This window comes from Amblyomma maculatum, chromosome 11, assembly GCF_055883805.1.
Source record: "Amblyomma maculatum isolate TAMU_Amacu chromosome 11, ASM5588380v1, whole genome shotgun sequence".
Taxonomy (NCBI): domain Eukaryota; kingdom Metazoa; phylum Arthropoda; class Arachnida; order Ixodida; family Ixodidae; genus Amblyomma; species Amblyomma maculatum.
Window position 1 is genome coordinate 53,420,269 of NC_139354.1, and position 25,859 is coordinate 53,446,127.

Consider the following 25,859-nt stretch of genomic DNA (forward strand, 5'->3'; position numbering starts at 1 on the left):
GATGTTTTGCGGATGTGATGTTTAAAAAAAGAATCTTTCAAGTTTTGATGAATGTATATTAAAAAAAAGGCAATGTTTATACCACATCGCCAAATCGCCAAACAATCTTCATAAATATATTGACCGCTTTCTAGCCTGGAGTAATTTCGCAGGTTTACGTTTATGTATTGTGTTCCAACGACTTTGTTCCTAGTCCTATCCATTCTGCTTTGATGGCATTGTGGTCAACTGCTGAGCCATACAATGGGAGACGATACCGACAGCGGCTGGCTCTTTTAATGGGGGCTAATATGAAGACGCCGGTGTACTGAATCTTATTGAGGCAGGTTAAACACAAACAGTGGTCAGAATTCCCGTGTCGTTATTTATGACGTTTCCTATAGGATGAGGTGCTTTGATGAGTTAATCGCCATTCTGAAAAGCAACCACACTGTGGACACAGTGCAATAGCGCATGACCAAAAAAGGACAGTAGGCACGGGCGCTAAATGGGAACTGAAGGGACATTGCATATCTGCATCATTGTAGGGGCCAAAGATCTAAGAGTCTAAATCTTGCAAACCAGATTCCCACGGCATGACAACGGGCCAATTCAGCGAACACTTCAGTACGGACAAGATAAAGAATTGCAAGAAGCACAATTTGTGGCTATAAAGACTTCTAATGCTGGGAAATGTGTGAAGTAGGCTTCGGAGCAAAGCTGCCTAGCACGTGTTTTGGGAAATCAGAACTTCTCTTAATTTTTGTATGGCAGTAATTGACAAGAAGCTATGATGTATACGTTCAGAACGGTCTTCTTTAGCGAGGGGTAGGTTGATTTGCGGGAAATTACACTAGCAACTTGCAATCGTTTCGGTTCGTGCTTCTTGACACATCGTTTCGTACTTTAGTAATGTTATGACAAAATTGAGAACACAAGTTATTCAACGACCTCACGCCCTAATAACTCTTGGTTCCAGGTTAGTAAGGAAAATGAGCAAAACAGAAATAGATGAATTTGGTGGAATATGTTTTTACCACTAGGCTTCCACGCTTTTCCAAGCATCATAAAATAATTCTCGGGGCTGAAAGTTTAATATTTCTTCAATTATGGTACTTGGCTTTTACTTTTATTCAGATAATTCATTTCAATATTTCAATAACTGTACTCAATGATGATGTTCTGTTTAGATATTTATTTTACTTAGATTGTGTAGCCTTTGAGGCAGTGCTATAACAATTCCCGGGCTCTTTTATTTCTACGCAATAATTTTACTATACCGATCATAAAACTTTGTTTCAAGCTGTATCCTTCCTTGTATTTTTCAGGCAAGTCATCTTATTGAACGCTTTACTTAACCTTTATCATAGTTGGTCATGATGGCGGGCATCAGGAAGCGTCCAACATGTGCTCATTGAAGCTTTGGTGCGATACTTGAGAAGAATTATTCGGTTAATGGGGCTGCAGTCGACTCGTACGACATTCATATTGCGGAAAAAACGATGAGTTCATGTCAGTGTCTGAAAACCTCGTTTGCAGGTTTATTCAAGCCGACATTCAAATCAAATGAAATCAAATCAATCATGAAAATAAAATTAGGAAATATCAAAATCTAACAATAATACACCCACAAAAACCTCTCAATATTCCTAAATCACCACCTAACAGACCTCCTGACCGAGCTTCCTTCGTTTGGGCTAGACACACCTTACTTTCTGCGAATACCTATAATAACACGACCAATCTTGCAGATGATTATATGCTTGTCACACTTGACGTCACGGCACTCTACACTTATATTCCTATCGATGAAGGTATCGACGCCCTCTCTCAAGTATTAATCAACAACCCCAATCGCATGCCTATGAAGTTTATCTATTGCTCCTTAAACTAGTCCTAACTTTATATATATATAATTTTGAGTTCGATTCATCCTATTATTTGCAGATATTTGGAGCCAGCATGGGTACTCCATTGGCGCCGACTTACGCTAATATATTCATGGGAGTTCTAGAATCCAATATACTAAATTCATTTCTGACAAAGCTACTTATATACCTTCGCTATATTGACGATATTTTCATGATATGGCAGCATGAATCAGAATCATACCAGTTGTTCGTCTCGCATCCTAATAATCATCACACTAGCATTAAATTCACTTCTTAGTTGTCTCAATAAAACGTCGACTTTCTCGACACCACAGTGTCAGTGAAAAATGGAAAGCTTAAAAGTTGTACAGAAAGCCAACGTATAAGCAAAAATACATCGATTTCATGAGTCATCATCCGAGACATTGTAAGCAAGGAATATTTGTAGGACAGGCGACATGGTTTAGAACAATACGTAGCGAGGATAATGACTACCTAAACGAACTACTGTAACGATGAAACTGCAACGATGTGCGCACGAAACGCCGAAAGGCCAGCACTGAACGCCAGCTTTCTTTTGTAACTAAATACTCCAATGCCCTCCCAAACTTAAACAATATTCTGCAGAAATACCACTTCATGCTAACGTGTAATGAACGCCTGGAAAAAATGTTCCCGGAGGCATTAAGGGTAACATACAAGCGTAATACCAACCTCAGAGATATTCTAGTACATTCTAAACTGGACAACAAGCATTAAACACAACCACATCCTTGCTGTCGACCTACATGTAAGACTTGCAATCATATACAAAAAGACACCATTGTGTAAAAGTACTGCAAGCGATTTCACGTTTTACATAAAATTAGACTTTAATTGCACATCTTCAAACGTTCTCTACCTTCTAGAATGCTCCTGTTATAAACAGTAGATCAGAGAGAGAGGGCAAAAACCTCCCGACAGCAGTTTCCAAGCCTTTGAATCAGAAAAACCATAAGTTCGAAAAAATTATCTTATATATTCTCTAGATAGGCCCTAAATCTGCAATGGACAGAAAATATTGAGAAGCATATCTAATCCATCAATTTAGGACATTGGAGTCAGCAGGAATAAATATCTTGAAAGGAACATTAGAATTGCTTAAATATATTCCCTCTGCACCATAACTATTTGGAAAAACAATCCCATATAGCTTCATTTGTACAGTTTGTTCACACCACGTGTACACTCTATCCCCCCCCCCCCCCCCTCCGCAATAACATAAGCGGCACATGTTTCTCCAAACACGTTTCCTTCTTATAACTTGCTACTTGAGTTGGCCCTTCAATTTTCTTTTTTTTGCATGTCAGGTGTGGTTAATTGTGCTCTAATTATTTTGTTCCCCCCCCCCCCCCCCCTTTGCGGAGCGTTCTTGAGAATTGTTCCCCTTAAGATATATTCCTTATCAGGACCGTTTGGAATGCCTGTCCTGTTTTAGGAAAGGTGTATCTGCACCGAACATGCCTTAGGTGGTGACGAATCATTCACCCCGTAGTTTAATATTTCCTGGTACTGCTGCTTCTATTTATTTTTCTTGACACAGGATCCCTGGTTCCAGGCTGAGAAATATATACTGTTGAAATGTTGTTATATTTTTTCACTCTTTGACATAATTTCTTCTCACCCATCCTCCCTTTGTACACTTCTTGACTTACGTTCTTCTCACTCACTCTCCCCCTTTCCAGCTTTTCTTATTCGGAAGCAAAATTAAAACCCTGCCAGTGATGATCGCTTTGCCCAGACGAAGACAAGTATACTTGTTGGAAAGCAGCTGCGAACTGAGGCTTCCCCCTCTCTACCCTTGTTTAGTGCTCTTTCATGCCATGAAATAGCCCAAAGTAGGTTGAAAGTGACATGCTCGATGGCAGCGGGTCAATTTCTGTTTCTAATGAGGGACTGCAGATATCTATGAATATACCAGCGACGTTTTTTTATTTACGTGCCTTGCCTCAACTATGACTTTATTAGGCCGCGCAGAGGAGAGAACAAGGAAGTGTGAAAAAGAAGCTCGCCAGAAGGAAGAGGAAACTCGCAAATGTTCAGTGAAAGCACCAGCTAAATTGGAGGCATATTGTAAATAAACCTAACAATGTGGTGAAGGTGCTGAACGATCACCACGTACCCTTCACGACCTCTTTGGGGCAGACGACTCGCTGGTCTTCCACCAGTTGCCCTTGAACACGCTCCAAAGAAGCGATGCGCGGCACCACGGCGCAGCAGCACCCGCTTCGTAGCACTACCGCGAGCCACGGATTTTTTCTGGTAAGACTGCTGAAGACGTGGACGAGTGGCTCACCAATTACCAGCGTGTGGGCAAGTACAATCGCTTGGATGCCACATTAAAGCTGGCAAATGTTGTTTTCTTTCTTGGACGTCACAGCCGTGATATGGTTTGAGAACTATGAAGCGTCCCTAATGAGCTGGGATTTTGACCAGGAGATTCACAACTGTTTCGAGGATACCGCGTCAAAACTGAAATGCGCTGAGCAGGCTTTACTCCAACGAGCGCAAGTGCCTGAAGAAACATGCGCAACGTTCATTTAAGAGGTCCTAAAACTCTGCAAAGCGGTGAATCCGAGCATGTCTGAAGAAGACAGAGTTGGCTACCTTTTAAATGGCATCGCGGAGGACGTATATAACCTTATAATTACAAACGATAACTTGGATGCTGCCACGGGCATGATCAAGCATTGTCGCACGTATGAAGCTCTAAGTCTGCGTCGCGTAACCCCGAAATTCGGCCGTTTGCCAAATGTGTCCACTGTCGCAAGTGTGAATTTTCCGGAGTCTCCGAATTTATCAGACGTGATTCGCCAAATTGTCCGTGATGAACTCTCCCGCCATCAAGATATTTTGAACCGCAGTGAAATCCCCTGTGATAGCTGCTCCCTGCAGGCAGCTCCGATCCAACGCTTCTCTTGTTGGGGTTATACCGCTCCAACGTCTTCTGTCTGTGACCCCCGAAACAACTCCTACGGCCCTGCTCCACTAGCTCGTTTCCACTACAGCGCGCCACCTCGTCCGCAACGACACCCGCGGCTGGACTTCGCTGATCGCTTCGGTTCTATCACCCAGGAGCTATTATCCGAACCGGGCTCGAGAGCCACCAGTATGTTACCGCTGTGGTATGCTTGGCCACATATCCAGATTCTGCCGCCGCCGGAACCCAGCTCCGCGCTACCAGCGCCTATGGTCGAATCGTAGATCTAACGTGAGTTCAGAAGTCTGTGACCCGACCTATCCACCTCCTTCGGGCTGTTACCACTACGCAGCACCACGCAACGACTTTCCAGCTTCTGACCGGAGGCTGACTCCCCCTGCTCGCCGCTCCCGACGTTCGCCCTCTGCCCGCCGTTCTTCGCCGCCACCGGGAAACTAGCGTGTGCGATCGATGGAGGTGCGGTCGCCAGGTCATCGATATTGTCACTTCCTCTACCGGTCGTTATACTAAAGAACCGCTTGGAAGTATTAGTGGACGGTGTTTGTCTTATGGCCTTAGTTGATACTGGTGCTACAGTGTCAGTAATGAGTTTAGATTTTAAAAACCACTCCGGCCGCAAAATTATGGGACAGAGCTGCCATATTTAGAGGCGCAGGGGAAGAATCGTTGGTTCCGCTTGGTATTTGCTATGTAGATGTAGTGATTGCTGGAAACTTGTTTAGAACTGAATTTACGATGCTCCCTTGGTCTACGTATGACATTATTCTTGGGTTGACTTTTTAAAACAGTGTGGTGCAGTTCTCAACTTCAGCAATGGCGGGGTATCAATAAGCCCTAGTCTTCCATTGGCCTTCACAGAAGAATCGCCACGAGCTGCCCAAGTGTTTTCTGTCTTCGAAAATACCATCGTTCCGGTGATGCCGGTCATGTTCGTCCCAGTTGTCTCCTCGGGCGCGGTTCCCAATGCCTTCGACGCTCTGATGAAACCCGCCTCCCTTGCACGCGCGGAAAAGAATGCGTTGGTGCCGCGCAGCGTTGTTTGAGTGAACGAGTGCCGCCGTGCCATGCTTTGGACTGTAAACCATTTCAATGATCCTGCCGTATTGCCGCATGGTTTGAAACTCGCCGATTTTGAAGAAGAACGCCTTTCTATGCACATCGCCGCGTTCAGTGACGGCATTGCTCATTCAACTAGTTGTCCCAGCTGTCATGCCGATTCCCAGTTTCAGTCCATGACAAACGAATCGCTACCCACCAACGACAACCGAAAATCGATGGAGCTTCTTATGAAACATGCGGACGTGTTCGACGTTGCTCGACATCAGCCACCACCGATACCACATCCCGCACCCATCACATGATCGATACTTGGTCTGCATGCCCGATTCGACAGACGCCACACCGTGCCTCCCCTTCAGAACGTAAGATAATTGACGGAGAGGCCCGCGACATGATGCAACAAGGACGTTTTCAGGAATCATTTAGCCCGTGGGCCGCCATTGTAATTCTCGTGAAAAAGACAGATGGCACATGGCGATTTTGTGTCGACTATCGCCGCCTCAATACTGTCACAAAAAAAAAAATGTTTACCCGCTCCCGCGCGTTGATGATGCCATTGATTGCCTCCATTCAGCTTCCTGCTTTTCCTCTGTTGATTTACGGTCCGGGTAATGGCAGATACCGATGCATCCGAAAGACAAAGAGAAGACTGCATTCATGACTGCAGATAGGTCATATGAACTTAATGTGATGTTTTTCGGCCTATGCAACGCTCTGGTTATCTTTGAAAGATTTATGGACACTCAATTGCGTGGACTAAAGTGGCAAGCTTGCAAGTGATTTTCGGGAGGATCTTTGCCGAGCATAACAGTCGTTTAGCTGTTGTCCTTAAATGCGTAGGGAAAGCCGGTCTCGTGCTGAACTCCAAGAAGTGCTGGTTCGGGGAACGGGAGATCGTTGTGCTTGGGCATCTGGTTGACAAAGATGGTAATAGGTCCAACCCTAAGAAGATTTAAGCTGTCAATTGCGTCAAAGAGCCCATGTCTGTGAAAGAACTCAGGAGCTTCTTGGCACTTCGTTTTTACTTTCTGCGCTTCATTCACAGGGAAGTTCAAATAGTCCATTTGAAATTCCCTATGCTAATAGTCCATTTTTCCTTCCCTATGCCCGTTTGCCTCGACATTCTATCGACATCATTTTGCCGTACTCTCTCGGCACCGAGATTTCTGTTTCGAGCACTCTCCGCCGCAGTGAAGAGGCTCGTCGGGCCGCCCGATTACACATTCTGTCCTCGCACGGCCGCTCTAAGCAGCGCTACGGTCGTCGGCTGCAGGATTTCTCCTACCTTTCCGGAGGCTTAGTATGACTCTGGACACCTATCCGCAAGTGTGGGTTTTCCCAGAAGCTGTAGTCGCACTAAACAGGCCCATTTATTGTGCTCACGCGCATCAATGATTTCAATTACGTGCTGTCTCGCCAATGTTCCCAAGGCCGCCCTTCTCGGAAAACACAAGTAGTCTAAGTCACAAGAATGAAGCGCTGTCACTGTCGGGTCTGACTGACAGCCCAGGGGGCTTCGTCTGCGAAGGGAGAAATGTCAGCCAGCGCAGAGGAGAGAACAAGGAATTGTGAAAAAAGAGCTCGCCAGAAGGAAGGGTGAGGAAGAGGAAGCTCACCAACGTTCAGTGAACACACCAGCTAATTTAGAGTCATCTTGTAAATGCACCGAACAATATTCCTAATAGCCACTGTGCTATAATGTGGCTTAAATTGAGCCATGAAAATGTTTGCAATGTCTCCATTGTCGATATCTGACACCTACTGAAACAGTCTATTTTAAAGTTTGGACTGACTTCAGCATTTGAAACTGCAGACGATACCGGATGGGATCGAATTTAAAAGAGTTTTGGACCGCATGGAAACCTATGAGGAAAATGCATAGCTTGCCTAGAGAGGCGGTTCATATTTACATGGGCGAGGCGCATGGACGCTACATTCAGAACATGTTTCCTTTTTTATTTTCATCAAAGCCTCAGTCAAGCACTAATTCCGACTGTTTGGTCATAACCTCTATATAACAGGTTTGTACTTGTGTCTTCAGCGTTGTACTGATTTGGTAGTTTCTGCCTCTCTACAAAGCGTCTAAAACCATCTATTAGGTAGCATTTAAACCATTTCCCTCATGTGCCTACACACATCCTGCAGCGGTTTGGCGTATATGCCAACTGTGCCCGAAGATGTTTTAATACGAACTTAACGTTTAAACATTTTTACTGTTTGAAAACGTTTCTTCTTCGAAGGCATTACTACTTATGAATTTTGGAAAGCAGCATTTCTCATGGTATGCTAATCATGGAAGCAGTGTTTTGAAGACCATAAATTTTCGCTACAGAAATCGGTATCTAAGCATGTCCTGGATTGTGGTGTATTCAGTACTTTGCTATTTTCGAAATGCACAGTATCTGTTCTACATGGCCACCTTCACTAAATAGGGCGAGAACATGATAAACTTTGAAAGGTTGACCTCGCCTGCGCCAGGAAGTTAAAACACTGCTTTATCATGTTTAATACAAGCATCTTACACTAATTCACTTCTGACTCACAGCTCAACATGATTGCAAAAAAGCTCGCCTTAGTCATACCCAGAAGCTTCGCACAATGTAGACTTCGTAAACATAATTCGGTAAGCTGCTTTCTAAGCTGCGCATTTTAGAGTAAGTTAAGTAAAGCAAACGCACTGATTTTTTATGCATTATAAGGCAATTTTCTTGCGCAGTGTCAATCTTCCTATTTGTCACCAAAAATATTAGTGCTGGTTGCGATATGTTGATTTAATTATGTGGTCTATGTCTAAAATTGCACTCAGATAAGATATTTCTCCAAACTATAAAACTCCGACTACGTATTCTTGCAGACTTCTGCAGGGAATTTCAAATAGGTATCCTACTGAAAAACCAAAAGTTCTACCGGGCAATAACCTCATATAATCTCACCAAACCGCATAGACTCTCATATGGTGGACATCATTATCATAAAATATTTCGCATAATTTATGATAATATACAAGAAACTATGAGATCTTAGGAAATTATATGCGATTTGTATGATTTCGTATGCGAATTGAGTGAGATTTTGTGAGAAACTGAGATTATTGCCTCACAATGTTTTCAGTAGGGTACTGTTTCACAGTTCAACGGAATAGAACAAACACTGGTGGTGCAAAACGATGCTTTGGTTTACTGCGCATGAAATCATACCTGATGTAAAAGTTACATATTTGTTTTCGCTTGCATGCTTACCACCCATGGAAACTGCCCTGGTGCGGCTTACGTGCCGTTCACAATGAGGTGTGGGTATCCGGATATCCCGCAATCTATAAAAAGGCAGTGAACATGATGAGGTAATACCTAAACGTGTCTGCAATAATTACAATATGTGATGCGAGTATGCTTCATCTTAAGCAAAATCGGACGCAGTCGCAGTCTTCCAGCTATCTTGTTTGATCTGCTATTTCTTTTACTGGGGGGGGAGGGGGGGGGGTGTGCCTGCGTTTCGTTGGCATCTAATTGGTATAACTACTTCTCATCTGTACACGCTTACCGTCGTTACCCTCCTAACACTATGTTCCGAACTGAGGGACTATGAGGTGTTTCGGCTAAATAAATAATAATGCACTGCATATAATTCCTTCTCACGGTAAGAATAAATTATTTTTGATCGAGCCTCTGGTGCCATTCGCTTTAACAAAATTTATTCACTGTCAAATACTGCTTAATTATTTTGAACGGGCCTGTAAGAAAGCTGTAAACAGCCAAACAAACCGTGATTTCTGCAGGAATGCGGTGTTGAAATATGCGACACACTTGTAGAGTGGATCATGTTGAAAAAGTGGCCTTAATAAACATTGATGGAAAAAGTTTGCAACTCTTTTTCATGGGCAATAAGGACAGAGTACAGAGCATCCAACAGAAAAGCGGCTGGTACTCGCTTTGCCTAAATATGCCTTTATTCGTAAATTTTAAATTGGTGAATACAAATTTATGTATCACTACTTCGAAAGCCCCATTGAAGGGCTATTAAATGAGGGTTTTGAGTGAAGCGTTCTAGGATAGAATTTTTATATACTATATCAATTCGAATATGCCCTCATTTTACTCCATAAGGCTTGTACTTTTGGCCATTTACTTTCCAAGACGAAACCAATAGGTTTTGTAGACTTATCATTAAACGCTATGAGTGCAACGGCGTAAGGTTGCTGTGCTGCTCACGCTCCCACAAGTATTTTGTTCAAAAGCTAAGCTTTAAAATTTCCACTGTTGTAATGCAATTACAATGAAACGGAGCGTACTCGACTTTTGTCGTAATTTTTATTACACATTTCGAGTGTATAAAAACTTTCTTGGCACATTTTTTGACGCGCTTGAAAAGTGCACTGTTGTTATCAGTAAGATAACGAACTAACCCGAAAATATCCCACAGATACCTAAATATATAAGGTAGCCTTGAAACTACTGCCCTCAGCAATGCATTGCCGAAGACATATTTCACAAGAAAAGTGATTTCCTCCCGGTCATTGCTACACATTCAAAGAGGCACGTTAAGAGAGCGACATTTCCCCTCGGTGTTCATCTGGCACGTTAACTTTACCGGCTAGTAGACATCAGAAGCTGAAACAGCCGTGAAAAGCGGAAGAATGATATGCTTGCCGGGTGCATTTAGTTGAATTTCTTCTGCTGAAATCTGAAACACAGAAGTGCATAAATTCATTAGCTGAAGAGGCGAATGGACGGGAAGATATTTCGCAAATGAAACCGATAAGAGGAAATTCATGCTTTATGCCCGACGTAGTCGGTATATACGATGGAAAAACATGAAGAAATAACAAGCACCCATTGTTAATTTATTGACACTGAGCTTTGGGGTGCCACTTATAGATAAATTGAAGTAAATACTTGCCGGTGTTGAAAAAATTACAAAGACAGCCGCTGCAATGATCATAAAATTTACGTTGTTCATTTTGGCTCGTTTCCTGGAAGAGCAGAAGTGAAAATAGAGGTAATATATTTACGTTGGTAAAGAATTTCTCCCCTTCTTAGAACTTATGGCGCGCAAACTTAAAATTGCAGTCAGTACGGCGTGGAAATCACTCTTCTATTTACACGAAACTTACTCTAAACAACAGTGAAAACCTGTACACTGTTAAGGAGCTATACTTATGTCCGCGGAAAGTGTGCCCTGAGAACTGATATTTTTGGTGGTCCATGAGACACCTTGTGGCTTGTTTTGCAGACTCAGCTTTGTTCCAACATCCGTCAAAGCTGCACTGGTTTATGCATGCATGAAAAAATATATCCTGGCCGAAGCAACGGTGCGCCTGAAGACCTTGAGCTTTCGGATGCACGCGTGATTCGGGCCAGGCGCATCTGCTAAGTCAGCTGAGCAGTTAGTCCGGGCGGCAAAAATTTATACCGGCAGTGACAAATAAATAGCTTGATTGTGCTTCCCTGCAGACGTCAGCGATCATCTTCTCTTCCAAGCCTTTGTGCAGCAAGATTATATTTGTCCTCATGGTGCAGATAGGCCAATTTTATTTCTCTTTCTTTTAGCAAATGTAACGTAGCATGAATTTCAATAGTGGTAAAGGTGAGGTTCTTGCTGGACCTTACACTACATGGCTTTAATTGCCGACGGAAGGCAAATACCTCTATAGGGGAATACCAGTTTAAATATTTATGGCGATATAATGCGCCATAAATGCGTGGTATTTGTTCAGTAGTTTACTTTGATGGCCAGAATACAAAACACACGGAAAAACGCCGGTATGCATTTCAAAATATAGAATAGAGATTTTTTTCAAAAGCCGGGAGGACGTTTGGTTTTTTGTGGGTAGGTGGACTGTGTGTCAAAGCTAGAAATATTTTCCCGGTAACGCGCATTAAAATGATGCCTAAGGAAATAGAATCAATAGTCAACGTTTTCATATTTAAATTTAGACTAGTACAATGGATCTCCAAATTGCGCTTTTATTTCCCAGAACACGGTAATTCATAATCTGTGGGTATGTTCTCGGACTGTGCATGAACAATGGCGGCCCTGTAGCCCGCAATCTGCTTAGGCAATGGACTCCTCGTAGAAACGTATCTCTAGCAACCTCAGCAGTCTTCGTGACAGCCATTCATTTTCAGTGGTGAGGTCCGAAGTCTTCAATAAAGCAATATTGATTTCGCTTATTGAAATCAATTAAATTATACACTAACGTTTCAACAACTGCACGAGCCTACTAGGTGCATACCGTGCACTCTGACCATCTAGCTTGCGTAAGGGAGATCAGAATACTTGCCTTTGTCTATGAACCTAAGCCTGCGCCCCTTTGCAGCATAAAGGCGAAAAATCTGGGTTTGTGAGTGCTTTACCGTTCCGTACAGTATTTGTAGTTAGCATCAAAATGAAACTGAAAAGAACTGTGTGCAAGGCATATCAGCCATTGTATTTGTCGCTATTGTCTCAATATTGTACCCGCTGAGAAAACAGGGGTGTATACAGGTTGCTTTGAAATATAGTCTACGCGATAGAAAAGTTAGCCTAAAAAAGACGATTTATCTAAAAAGCTTCAGGGATACACATGACGAAAGACGTTCGTTTCTAGACCAGCGAGAAAAGCAAGACATCAGGTGTGGACTCTGCATTTCTCAAACAATAGTGTAGATTTTTCAACTCCTTTTAAGAACTGTGCCTCATCCAAGGCACTAAAATGTGAATCGTTTGCAAAAGAAGAACATCCCGAGAAGGTGATATTAGTGCGGACGGATAGGGGCGCAGTTTCTTGAGAGAAAGTGAGATGCCAAATTTGCAAATCCGATCTGCAGACTGCCAGCTATTCACACCTGGCTTTATGAATCATTTCAGCGCCAATTTTGCAGCTGGAATTGTAGTGCCGATGATCTGTTTCAGAGGCTCTGTTTTGTGTCGGTAATTGTATGGCTTTTGGAAATAGCGAACATCTTTAGAAAAGAAAAAGAGCTTCTGTCAATGAGAAAAGTCGAGAATACAGCCCTCCATACTTCAACTTAACTGCCTCTCGAAATGTTCTCAACGGATGCCAACATGAGCTAATAAAGGCTTTCGTATTCAAAATTCTAGAGGCAGGTTTGGACCACAAAAGTGCGTTGACGTGAAAGCCATTATGTTAACGGTGTAGGTATTCATGGTAAACGAGCGCGAAGAACAAACACGAAAGGAAAGACAGCACAACACAAGTGCTCACTCGCAACTGGATGGTTTATTGGGGAAAAGCAGCTTAAGAACACAAGAGAGGGAAAAAGACAAAATTCGAACTCGCATCACACATGTAATCAAAAAATGAAAACACGCGCATGATAAAATGTGAAGTAAAGCAGCGAACACCGGCACAGAATAAGCTCGCGGCAAACACATTTTTCACGAAGAAAAGCGATTTCAGGGGTTGTTAGGCTGACAGAGGGGGCGCTGACACGTGTCAATTGATTTTGCGATGAAGTAGGCTTCCTTTAGCTCACGCGTGAATTTATTAGGGTGTGTAAAGAAAACAGTAGTATTCTCGAAGTCTGAAATACACCGTGTACGCGTAGCGTACGCTGGCTGATCATTGCCGGGATTGTAAAAGATCTAAGCGTGCGATGTATTCCAAAATTCAGTCGATGTTGGCTTTTTTCCTGTATATCGTGTATCTAAGATTCAGGGCTTATCTCCCATTCTTCTTTGCTTTACGTGGCTTTGAATCTCGGGGCCTTGCAGCACAGGCATCGTCAGGTAGGTTTTACACACCTTCCTTCCTTCTCATTAGATCGTTTCAATTGGCTCTGCAGGAAAACAAAATTGCATCTCTACCGCTATCGAGTATAGGGTAGCGCAGGTGAGACATTTTGTAGGATAAATTTACCACATCAATACTTACCTATATATATATATATATATATATATATATACTTTAAACAACCTTCGCCGTAATTTATAAGGATCTGGACATGAAATAGGAATGTTTTGATTTTGGGTCCCCTACGGCGTGCGACTGTTTCGACATGTAGTTATTAACACGCTCAGAAATTGCCTCTAAGATATTACGCAGAAGATGTGCCTTCCTCCTCAAAGCTCGCCATCAGTGCATTCGACACGTCACTAATCTAAGGACAGCAACCAATTCTGAGGAGCGCAGCTGCTGGCACAGCCCGGTTTCTTCTTGAGACAATGAACTCTGAATTGCCCTCTTTGTGATTAAGTGGAGCGTCGCCTTTCAGCCGCTCATAGTTCGACATGAGCCGCGAAAGCGAAATCAAGTAAAAAAAGAATGCCTCTTCTTACATGTCATTAAAAAAAAACAAACAAAAAAAAAACATGTCATTCAGGTAGGAACAAAAGCAGGCAGGAAGGAAACTTCCCTCGAAAGAAAAAATGACAGCAGTCGACGACAAGACTTCGTTTTTCATTACTTTGTATTGCATGCGTGCACAAAATTTCGCCGAAAATTGTGATGCAGATAGAACTTTATTCGCAGTTCACTCTACAAAAGTTGTCTGCGGTAGAAATGGTAGGTAAAATAAGAGACAAATGTCAAATAAACATCAAAGCAAGATATGTTGTTTTCGCGAAAGCAACGTAAGGAGACATAAAATCAGGAACATGAGACCTCGGCATTCCAAGTCAAGAACTGTGACGTAAAATTGTCATTACAGAACGACCAAGGAAAATGAAACATCACATTTGTAAATACAGAAGTGTTCGGTGCTGCATCGGGAAGAAATGCACCTTGTCATTTGATTTTCTGAACTTCCTAGAAAGAAACTGGACTGTGCAAATAAAAACGGCCGAGTTCTTATTGACTTGCTTGGATGTCAGGGGTAGTCAAAAGTTCCCAGGCCGCAGGTTTTCCTTCTGGTCGGAATATTCTGGCACGTGAGATCCCAATAAAGCTATCAGATATTTAGGATATTAGAATAATGCTTCTACACTCAACAGGCATTTTTAGATTTGGGGTCGTCGCAGCTACCTGAATATACTGCCCAGAAGCAGACCCTGTGGCCTGGGAACTTTTGACTACCCCTGTACAACATGGTAGCTTCAGGTTGGATAAGTAATTTAGCGACAAGCTGGATGAATTGCTAACACTGTCTAGTGTAGCCACCTCCTGCAGCGTCTGGAATGATAAGTGCTGGCGTGGCTGTGCGGTGAAGGCGTCTTTTTTCGAGTCATTACCACAGGTGATCAAGAGTCGTGCACTCAAGGGCTAGCTCCTTTCAGCAGATCTTGCAATATGCTTGAAGGCGTTGAAACTGCAGATACCCTTTGGTTATCCCCTAAAAAAAAGAAAAAAAAAACAAGGCCACGCAACATTACTCACCCACACAGAGGATCTGGGCCCTCATGAATACCATCCGACGAGAATTGAAAACTGGCATGAAATAAAAAAAAATCTTGAAAATATGAAAAGAATGAAATGAAACTTCATTTTTTTCTGTAAACCATGCTACCGTTGCATTGTACAGGAAAAATAGCGTGCCCAACACGCGGTACAAAATAAAATAGAACAGCAAGACCATGCGAATTTAAGTCAGTTTTCGCCTTATTTCGTTGGTAGAGAAAACTGCAGCATCAGAGGCGGCGGCGGGAAATGGTGTTGTTGCAAGAGATTTAGTGAAACGTTTGGTTAGTTATATTCCTCTCGCTCTTTCTTATTCGTGCAGTTGTAAGTTTTTCACGGAAATACGTAATATCAACTTCAACTCTGGTGTCTGCTTTTGATTAGGAGGGCACACCGTTAGCGCTCACTATTCTTCCAGGTATGGCTTCAGACATTCTTGGACACGTCATAAAAGTTTGTTTATGTATAGGAGAGTCGCGCTACATCCCCTTTGTGCTAAGCACGCGATGTGTTGTTGTCCCGTTAACGGGAGAGAAAAGTTTTTTTTTTTTTTTTTTTTTAAAGGAACGAAAAGTGCAACTGCGGCATTTGTATGGCCTCTATATGCTCTTACCAGTTCCTTCGCAGCACGAAGGCAGAATTTAAGCGTGCGCAGCTGCAGCCGTCTTCTAAGTGCAAATATTGAGCGCGAACGACTGATATCTTATCTAACAACAGCCGTAGAAGCTCCGCTAGAATATTTGTGTTTGTGTTGGGTTTAACGGAGCATAAGCAACCGAGACCATCACGCGCCAAGCTCGAAGTGAAAGCTCCGCCAGAGCAGGTGTGACGATCCCCGAGTTTCTCTTAGACGATCAGGAGCATCGCAATCATATTTCGATGAACCAACACGAACAGACATAGAAGCGCGCACGAGAAAAAAAAAATAAAATCAGAAATAAAATTTTTCAATAAAAATTATATCTCGTTTTCTTTTATTCGAAAGTAATTCTTTTTGATGCGCGCAATTCTATTGCATTGCATGTATGAGAGGCATTCTTCACTACGTTTGCAGATAAGTATAGTCTACAGCAACGAACAGACGTGTCTGTGATTACACGACAGTTTCAATAAGTTGTTTGACCAAGGTAGCGCGCAGGACTATTCATATCTGGTAGGCAAATGTGGTAGGCGGCCGGGATTCAAACCTGCATCTCGGCCACAGCAGTGAAGCGCCTTAACCAGTACACGACCACGTCGTGTAGTTAGATGTAGAGGAGGCTCGTAGTACATGAGCAATTTTAAGCGAAGAAAAGGCGACGCTGAAAAATCCGGATTCATAAAAGGGCTTCGTTGGAAAGAGAGACGGTCCGAGGTTTAGGTAGCTATCTTGCATTACATGACCATGTACATACACTTATAAATGGGCACCGTAAAAGCTTTCCCGAGGAAAAAATATAACGCAAGCAAAAGCGTCCCCGGAAAATTACGCTGCAGAAACGGCTCAGACTAGCCTTATGGTTTACGCCATGTAGGCATTGATCTCACCAATCACTTGTGTGCTGCCCGCTCTGTTTACATCGCACTGGGACGTGCCATGACGTAATGCACCGCATTCAGGGCAGGATTAACAGTGATGAGCACTTCGCTTAAAACAGGATAAAAGCTTAAGCCGTGGTGTTTTCGCATCCTCCTGTTTTTTACATAAACATTACCTGTTTACACACTTAAAAAAATGTAAGTTTAAATATTTCACAGGAACTCAATTTTTAAATGAGAGCGTGTATTCGCAAACAATGTCTCAATTTTTCATTGCCTTTTCAAGCAAGTAAGTAAAGATATTTTCATTTCTATAGCGTTTTAGAGGCTTTTGATTGGAGAGTTTCTTGATGAGACGCCGCCTTAGAGTCTCGCGTCTCTACTGTCGGAATGCAACATTGCCCTCGCCTGCAAGACGTGGTGAACTCCCACTCTCCCTCTCTCTCTCTCTCTTTCACGGAGAGCCATTATATTTGCCCTCCTGGCCGCCTTCCCCCTGAGCTGTGGCGGAGAGGGTAGGGGGAGAGAACTGGCGTAGCACGCCGGGCTGCCATGAATAAGTGAGGCGGTGTCAACTTTGAACAGTCATAATCTCCAACTAATAATTTATTGTCTTCATCACAGCCTTCCCTGCTCACTCTAAGATTAATAAAACCCACAAATGACCTCAACGGCAGCAATGGCAGATGTCAGTTGGTTTACAGCTGGTACAAACTGACTTCCAACTGAAGGTCAGTTGCTCCCGTTCATTTCCCTCGACCACCACGTGGGACCAGCTTATTTCCACGTGCTAGGCATATGATACCAGTCAATACCAGCTGAGTACCAACTGGGACCACCTTAAATAAACTGGAACCAGTTAGAGCCAGCTAAGAATATTTTGCTTTTTTTTTCACTCAATTGAACGAGTACCAAGTTTTTGTAATTCGACCGGTGAAATATCAGGCTGGCTTTCGGATTAAGCGTACGATCCGCCAAACAGCTTTTGGAGCATTCTACATTGGAAACCCTAAGGTCGAATGTTAACGATGGGAAATAAGGAGGATGATGTGACTGTTTTTTGGACCAAATCTCGAAACCCTTCATTTTTTCAAGCTCTCATGGGGCCCCTGAGAACAGAGGGCCCACTTCATTTGATTCCTTTGAACCCTGGATGATCCCACCTTGCCGGCATTGAGCTCGTAGCTATGTGGACAGTGCCGTTGTTATCACCTCTCTGATACTTGCACATTCACCTATGTACGCGTTAAACCGCGACTGACATTCGACAGCCAAAGCGGTGGAGCAGCTCCACATCTGTCTATTACAAAAGGGCAGCGACGTTCGGCAACGTTCTGTGGAATCGATGTCTGTGCCACGACACTGGGGACTAACCCTATGGGATACGCAATGAAGTTTCGCAAAACACAGGCTGTTTTTGCGAAAACAAATCTAATAAATATGCATTGGTGCCGCTCCCGAGCACTCAGAACTCTCTCGCCATTGTATCTGAATGCATGTCAATGATCATTTCAAGGTTGTTAATCTTAATTGACATTGAAACTAACACCGGTCCCGGCACTATTGACGCCGTACTAATGGAGCTACAGAAATACAACACCTGATAAAGAAACTGCTATATACACAAGAGATTACTTGATCGGAGCAAACGAACATGCCATGAAAATTCAATACCCCGCGGATCGAAAATGGAAACGTGAACACTTCCACCTTCCACAATAGAAGCTAATCGCATCCTAATAACCCCTTAAACCATCTAGCTGACCTAGAAAAACCGTTCGCGACGAGACAACTCGATATTGTACGTTATACGAGGCACAATCCCATCTTAGTCACCTGTGTAATCAGAAGAGATTATTGATTACTGCGGGATCCTATTGAATATTGACATAGAAAGAAAATAAGCAAAACGAACTCAATGCATCGGTTGCTATTCCAAAGAAGCAAACCATCCCATAATTATATAACACACTTTACACAAAACGAAGACTCTGATCCTTTCTAAATAAACGAAGCAGAAGGTCACTGCTATTAGTTCCGGAGATATTTATCGACCGGTTAAAACCGCAAGGAATAACATTGTTGTCTCATTTGCCAGAGGGAAATCGGTACCAACTGCCCTCACATTCAAAACACTTATCACAATCTAACTTATTAGTAGGACACATCTTCTGAAACTGCGAAAAATTCTTATATTAAACATCTCGTCGACCAAAATAAACTGCTCTAGTGTCACATCTGAGAATGATCGCACCTTCTTAATATTCACTAACATTCGTAGTTTATTTTAGCAACGAGACAACGCAACGAACGTCGTGTTATCTTACAATAATAGCCAACTCATCCTAACAAACTTGGTTTACTAAGGACGTAAGGTACCACTAAATTCTGACTTACCTTCCCAGCTTTGACATTTATCGCAGGCATCGCAAAGATGCCCGTGGTGGGGAGGCTTGTAATTGCAGAGCCAACAGCTGTCATGTGGTCACTGTCATGCCTTCCTTTAATTCTTATCTCATACCTTGAAATTCTTTGGATTCTGGTTAGATCCTCGTCGAAGGCAGTAATGCTTGGCGTCTTTTACCGCCCTGCAAAAAGTAATTCATATTTCTTTCCAAAACTAAAAATATGAAACCTTGCCTCAGTCCACCTCAATGCTAATTTGTCCTCTTTTTCGGTGAAAAACTTTCGAAACATTGATTGGTTTAATTTAAAGGCTACCAACACAGCAGTAAGACATTTTCTCAAGGTATGTCTGAACTTAAAACTTGCGAAACTCGTTAAAGTAGCAACACGTGTTGGAAACGTCTCTGCTTATAATGCAGAATTTATGACTTGTATTGCCTACCGAAAATTATAAATCTTTACAATCATAATACATTCCCAACAACCCCACCAGAATATACTTACCAGCGAATTAGATGAATCATCGATGCTAATGTTGCTAATACAATCACTGGGAAATTTTCTTTGTTCACTAAGGCCACCAGGACACCTCAGTCTACCCTTCCTGTGAAGACAACATATGACCTGCAACCCATAGCCTTTCTTGCAGATGAAAATATTTGCATATCTGAAAATATTAGGCTCCCTACACAAGCCCGCATCGATGAACTTAATTGGAAAGTATTGAAGAATATCGCTTCTTTGTAGAAAATTGTTATGCCTTTTACTTTCACAGTCATTGTCTGCAGGTCATTTATCCCACAATTAGATGGTGGGAAAGGGTGTTCCTATCTTCAAATTAGGTAATAAAAGCTCCCCTTTGAACTATTTTCCTGTATCACTAACCGCGTACTGTGCAAAATAGTGGAACATGTTATATAGGGACAGATCATCAAATTGATAGATCCTATTTGTTTTCACAATTCACAGCATGGCTATCAAAGGATGTTCTTGTGAAAAGCGACTGGCACGTTTCCAATTGTAACCTTCTGACTAACGCTAGCTCTTTCAAATTACGCTAATAGATTTGATAAAGTATCGCCGAATTCACAAATAAATTTTCTAACAAAATTTACAGCCTATATATTATGTTATTCAGAATTCATTACTAATCATATAAAATATATGGTTATTAGCATTCGGATATCTGGCCCCTTAATCGTAACATCAGTTATCCTGTTATTTTCGTAATATATATTAATCACTCATTCTTGCGTGCTCGTCCTCGATCCGCTTGTTTGCTGACGAGTGCGTCATTGATTCTACAGTGACTAATCTCTCTGGCCAATATTCTCTTTCAAATGACTCAAACAACGTTCAAGAGTGGTGTGATCAGTGGTTAAGGAATCATTACTTCAAAAATGTAAGTTCATGCAATCCGGATTTCTCGAGCGTTCCCTTCTGCCTACACACTCGGTTATGTACCAATAAAAACCGCGCAGTCATCGTGAAAGCTAGGCATGATATTATCAAAAGATCCGACCTGGAACGCGCACGTTACCAACATCATTTCGTCGGCAAACAAGGAAACTAGACGCTATGATTCCTGATACGACACATTCGCATTGCGCCTAAATGCTCTAAATTACTAGCATATAAATCCCTCATCAGACAAAGTCGAATGTGCCTCACCCGTTTGGAATGCGCATCAAGCGTGTTTGAAGACAGACCTCGAAGCATTTTAAAATCGCACTTCACGGTTCATTCACTGCGTATTCGTGCGAAGTCAGTGTTCTTGAAAGCAGAAAGTAACCTATCACTGCTATCGCATCGCAAGAGCATTACTACCCTCTGCGTTTTTCACAAGGTTTCCAACAGATCATTGCAGCAAGCACGTTACATCATACGCCGCAAGTGCATATTCCTACAGCACCGGTCAACAGCTTCACGTTTTCCGTCCACGCTCCGACGGAGCTACCGTTTCAGGCTCCATCCGTTTCCGTATACCATCTGACAGGAACAGCCTTCCTCACCAAGTCGCAAGCGTCACCTGCTCATTAATCTTGTCTCAAAATGTAACAAACAATTTTACCATAAACCATGCATTGTAAATCTGCAACCCACCTCTTATGTAATTATCTAGAATAAAGGTGATTAAGGAAAATGAAACTAATCGACCTGATTTTATTTTCAAAGCATCGAAAACGTGGGTAAATGGTAGCCGTCAAACCATCCGTAAACACAGTATACAATGAAGCGTAATGCCAGATGAACACAAGCTGCATTCTTCCCTTCTGCGGTGATTTTGGAATCTGAAGTCAAATTTTAACCATTAAAATCCCACAATGTCTCTTTTAGTAATAAATTAGCTAAATCTTCTATGAAAGGCTATTTGTTGGTATCTTAAGATGTTTTCAAGAATAGATATTCTATGAAGGTATATGGAGAAGAAATTACAGCAATGAGAATATTCTTTCTTCTGGGCTCAGAAGGGTGTGCTACATCTATCAGAAGTTTGCGAAGCAGGAAGCAGCGCGGTGGTGAAGATAGTATATGAATCCGTTACTCTTGACCTTTCTCATCATTGGCAGTCGAAAAGTATCTGTAACGCTTATATAATGTTCAGTTATGAGGGAAATTGGTTTTTTCCGGCTTTTTATTCGAGGATTGTCGTCAAGAAAATGACGACTGAACGTCTGCTGCCAGTGCAGCCGCTTACAAGCTGCATTCATAGCTTCACCACAAAGCGGTGATCATCAGAACTAATATTTGAGACTGGTTGTAGCAAATAGTTTTATGTTCAGTTTTCAGCGAAATGGCACACGGCTAAAGGTAAGAGCAAGAAAAAAAAAAGGAAGGATAACACAGCGCCTACTGACAAATGTTCATTTAGCGATGCACATACAAATTTAATACATTCACACCAGCGCAGGCGCAGATCATGCAAGAAAAAAAGCAGAAATACGAGAAACGCGTTCTACCTCTATCCCAAAGATATCGAAAGTAGCGTCTTTCCTGCGTTATACATAAGAAAGGAAGCATCGATAAGACGTTCTGACACAGCTCTTGTAATATGCATCTATCTTTTCGCGAATGGCTTTTATTTTGCTTCAGATAAGAATCCTCACCGTCGGAAACATCTTGTACAATTCTTGCAAGTAATGCAGTGCTCAACAATTCTGTGTGCGTGTTGTTTTGGCGCCTTTAACTTATAATGAATAGACACCAAGTAGCCCAAAAAGAAGTTCTCTTAAGCTCAACAATGCTGCAGCGCATGACAAGACCTGCATCACGGCAAGGCCATTTCTTTCACAACGCCCGTGGCACCTTTCGCAAAGCGGTGCCCGTGCCTCTTTTTGCATCCTCGTTTCCTGATTTCATCTGGGATGCGTCGGGCCAAGTGAATCATCCGAGGGGCGGGAAGGACCAATGGCACAGTGTGGCGGTTTGCATCCTTTTTCAGTCAATTGGAGAATAGTGCGCGTAGGGCATCATTTCGGACCTTACTTTAGCTTGCGGAGGGAGTTTTCTTCCTGGCCAGTCCTGGGATTCACTTCCACAAGAGGGTTTCTTCAACAACCACAACTGACTCAGGGAAACCAGCCGCACCAAGCCAGGGCGATGGATTGCTTAAATTGTCTTCCATATCATGTACAAGAGATTTTCGGATTGCAGACAATAGAGTTTAGCGATCCCTGTGCTCCCAAGTTCTGCCTGAGATTAATTCATGACCATACATCATCATCATAATCATCATCAGCCTGACTATACCCTTTGCAGGGCGAAGGCCTCTCCCATATTTATCCACTTAACCCGGTTCATGAACATACTCATGAGCTTAAATCAAGAATACCAACTAGCCTAACAACTCTTATTAAGAAGAAAATAACTCTTTACAAGGGGTGAGTCGAGAAGGATGTAAATCACTTTTGAGGCTTTAGATTCACATGTACCGTAATAGTTTCGTAGGTAGTAACAGTGGTCGGGTTCCTGTATGTAATCTATGTAGTTTGTAATATCCATAGGGCACTGGGGTTAATTTTATAACAAACAGTACGTTTAATGTTGTGCCAGTGACTTTATGTAGGGGATTGGGAGCGGCCATGTTCATTTTGCAATCAGCTAACAACCGCCACTAGCTCTTCAATATAGGCTTCTTTATACCTGTTCATTGGTCTACCTTATGAGGGAGCGAACAAAACAGTTCTATAGCCATTTCGGCAGAAAGAGCTTTTGAGATTTCACTGAAAGCTCACATCTTCCCACTCGGTAGGCCAGGATGAGACTGTTCATTCCGCGTGAAAGCTGAAGCAAAGCACTAAAACATCATCGTACTTTAGAGAAAGCTTCAAAGTGCCAATTCCATATAATTTATTTACTTCGCCGACAACAGATGCTCGGTACTTGAAGTATATTTTCCTGGTGTACGAAGGACGAATAATCTCAAGCTAAAAATGGCCCAATATTTCAGAAAAGCTGAAGCGTTATCAACTAGAATATATATAAACAGCACATTTTGTTCATGTTTGCAAGGGGTCACACTATATATTGCTACTATACTGTTACCAATCACAAGTTTCAACGTGCTGCAGAGTGATTTGTATCCGGTAGAAAATATATTCTCTACGGTCGCCTAAAGGTTAACAGGTCCATGATTTACCTTTGTTAATGATTTATGGGTCACCTCACATAGGGTACTATGTTCGCGGCCTTATGCGTGACCTTAAGCATCTGCTCGAAGCTACCAGACCATTATGTCATTTGGTGACCGGGCCGCAGCAAGGGCTGTATAGGGTCAGGCGGTGCGTGCAGCGAATAGGAAATACCATCCGCTAAGTTAAGACGCCCTAGCTTACTTCTCTGCGTAGCTACATTTTACGTTTATCTGATTTGTCAATCTCTCGTACAGCACAGAAATGAAATTCAAGATCCGAATTGAACCCTCTTAGAAAATGGCTCCTCGACTTCGTGTCTCAACAGCTGCTGTATCGCTAAGTGCTGGAAGGTATGTAGAAGATATCAGTACGCTACAAGCGTATATATTTTTTATAGATTAAGCTCTTATGTTTTCGTCTATTTGTAGTATGACTTGTTTCGTGCTGCATTTTTTATTTCTTCTTCCTGCAGTTCACCGAACTCTCAAGAAGCAAGCTCCACTTACCGTTTGCAACATTTAACACTTTATGCTACCTCGATTCCAACCATGGGCACGGAAATGAGATAGCACAAACAGGCGTGGGGTGTTCGTAAATGGAAGAGCTGGCACCGGAAAAGAAGCAGACGACAGCAGCTGCGTATCTAGATACACCCTTGTGCGTCAGACAAGTATTCGGCGCCACTATTCGCTGCTGAAATGTTTTTATCGGGATAGTTTTATTACATGAGTGCAGTGTGATCTTTCAGGGCAACATATCTCAAGCACACAGTTATGCACACCGAAGTCAAAATTTGAATTTCTATATAGCACAAGTCAAAAGGGGCGTTTCATTTTACATCTTTTAACGTTTGGTTGCGTATTGCAAGCCACGAATTCAAAGAACATGCATTTGGTGCGTGCTTTCCGCTTTTTGCATAGATCATCGGGGCGAGACTATAAGTTATCACATAATACGGTCAATTACGGTGGTTTCATTACCAACATTGTATGTGGCGTTTTATCTATATTTAAAATTACGTCTTGATACTTCCACCTTATTCAAATAAACATGATAGGCAACAAAACACAGTGACCTTCATTTGAATGTTAAACTACGTTAAAACACTGCGGGAAACAAAGTAACCGAGGTTCGGGTGGCCATTTACTTAGGCCAAAACACAGGCCCCTGGAGAAACAAAACAGCTTCAGGAGGAAAGCAGTGGTCCAGATGCTTACCGTTTGGTGCGCTCGCTTCGGGTTCAGGCTGGTGGTCTTGAGGCTCCACTTTGATGTTGCCCTCAGCAAACCTAATCGCAAGTCTTGGTTCAAGCTCACGTCCATCTTGGAAAACGTCATCTAAGCTCTTATAAATTCCTTGGATAATAATGAAGTCAGTGCCGAGCAGCGCCTTGCCCAGAATGGAATTGAAGAACTGCTCAGTGATGATACCCGTTGCTCGAACGGCCAAAAGAGACAGTCCAGACCACAGCGCCAAGCACAGGACACCGTGCTCCACGCAGCAAGGCTCGGGGCCCCTGATAAGAAAACACGCATAGAACACACCGAACAGGGTGTTCCACGCCATTGCCGCCACAGTGCAGTTGGGAAGGTTCAGTGCAGTTTCAATCTTATGGAACAGCGTTGGACAGTGGATATGCAAGTAGGCACGTGAACTGAGGTTATACATTCGCCATGGGCGTAAGATGTTGCGCGGCATCAGCCAAAGGTACATCCGGGCTATACGAGCCAGGCGCTCTTCTACCGTTGTAGCCGTGCGAAGGTAATTGAGTATGGGGCCTAGATCTGTACCGACGGGCAGTCTTTGGATGCTTGAACCCATTGGTTGAAACAGGGCTGGGTAAAGATGCAGCCCGTTAGGGTTGACCTGGATCAGGTGATTTCGTAGCGTCGCCAAATCGTTGTGTGTCATGATGGCAGTGCGGCCGCGGACGATATAATGTTTTCAGCGACCGGGGAACGAGACTGGGCAGCACTAAAAGATCTCAGCTTGCGCAGGCGCAATGATTGGATGCCAGACATGTAACCTGACTTAAAATGACGGCAGCAGATAATGAGGGCAAGGTGAAAATGACAAAC

General features: G+C 42.8%; 1 protein-coding gene across 3 annotated transcripts; it reads right to left on the reverse strand.

The window, feature by feature from the left end:
- Positions 1–13,876: 13,876 nt before the first annotated feature.
- On the reverse strand, positions 13,877–25,833 carry LOC146173821 (uncharacterized). Of its 3 annotated transcripts, none has more exons than XR_014701942.1 (3): positions 24,999–25,833; positions 19,139–19,329; positions 13,877–15,158 (listed from the first exon to the last, which is right to left on the reverse strand). XR_014701942.1 is itself a non-coding variant. In XM_084583847.1 (2 exons), the coding sequence occupies exons 1-2, from the start codon at positions 25,690–25,692 to the stop codon at positions 15,082–15,084; spliced, it is 771 nt and encodes a 256-aa protein (XP_084439973.1). In that variant the 5' UTR covers positions 25,693–25,833; the 3' UTR covers positions 13,877–15,081. The 3 variants fall into 3 exon arrangements, 1 of the variants encoding a protein (XP_084439973.1); XR_014701943.1 differs by lacking the exon at positions 24,999–25,833 and adding an exon at positions 19,652–19,752; XM_084583847.1 differs by lacking the exon at positions 19,139–19,329.
- Positions 25,834–25,859: the final 26 nt, after the last annotated feature.

Excerpts from the sequence above, each read along its gene's own strand:
- LOC146173821 (XM_084583847.1), bottom strand. The coding sequence starts at position 25,692 with ATGACACACAACGATTTGGCGACGCTACGAAATCACCTGATCCAGGTC. Across the intron at positions 15,159-24,998 it reads CGAAGCGAGCGCACCAAACG|GGGATAACCAAAGGGTATCT; the intron begins GTAAGCATCTGG and ends TCTTTTTTTTAG.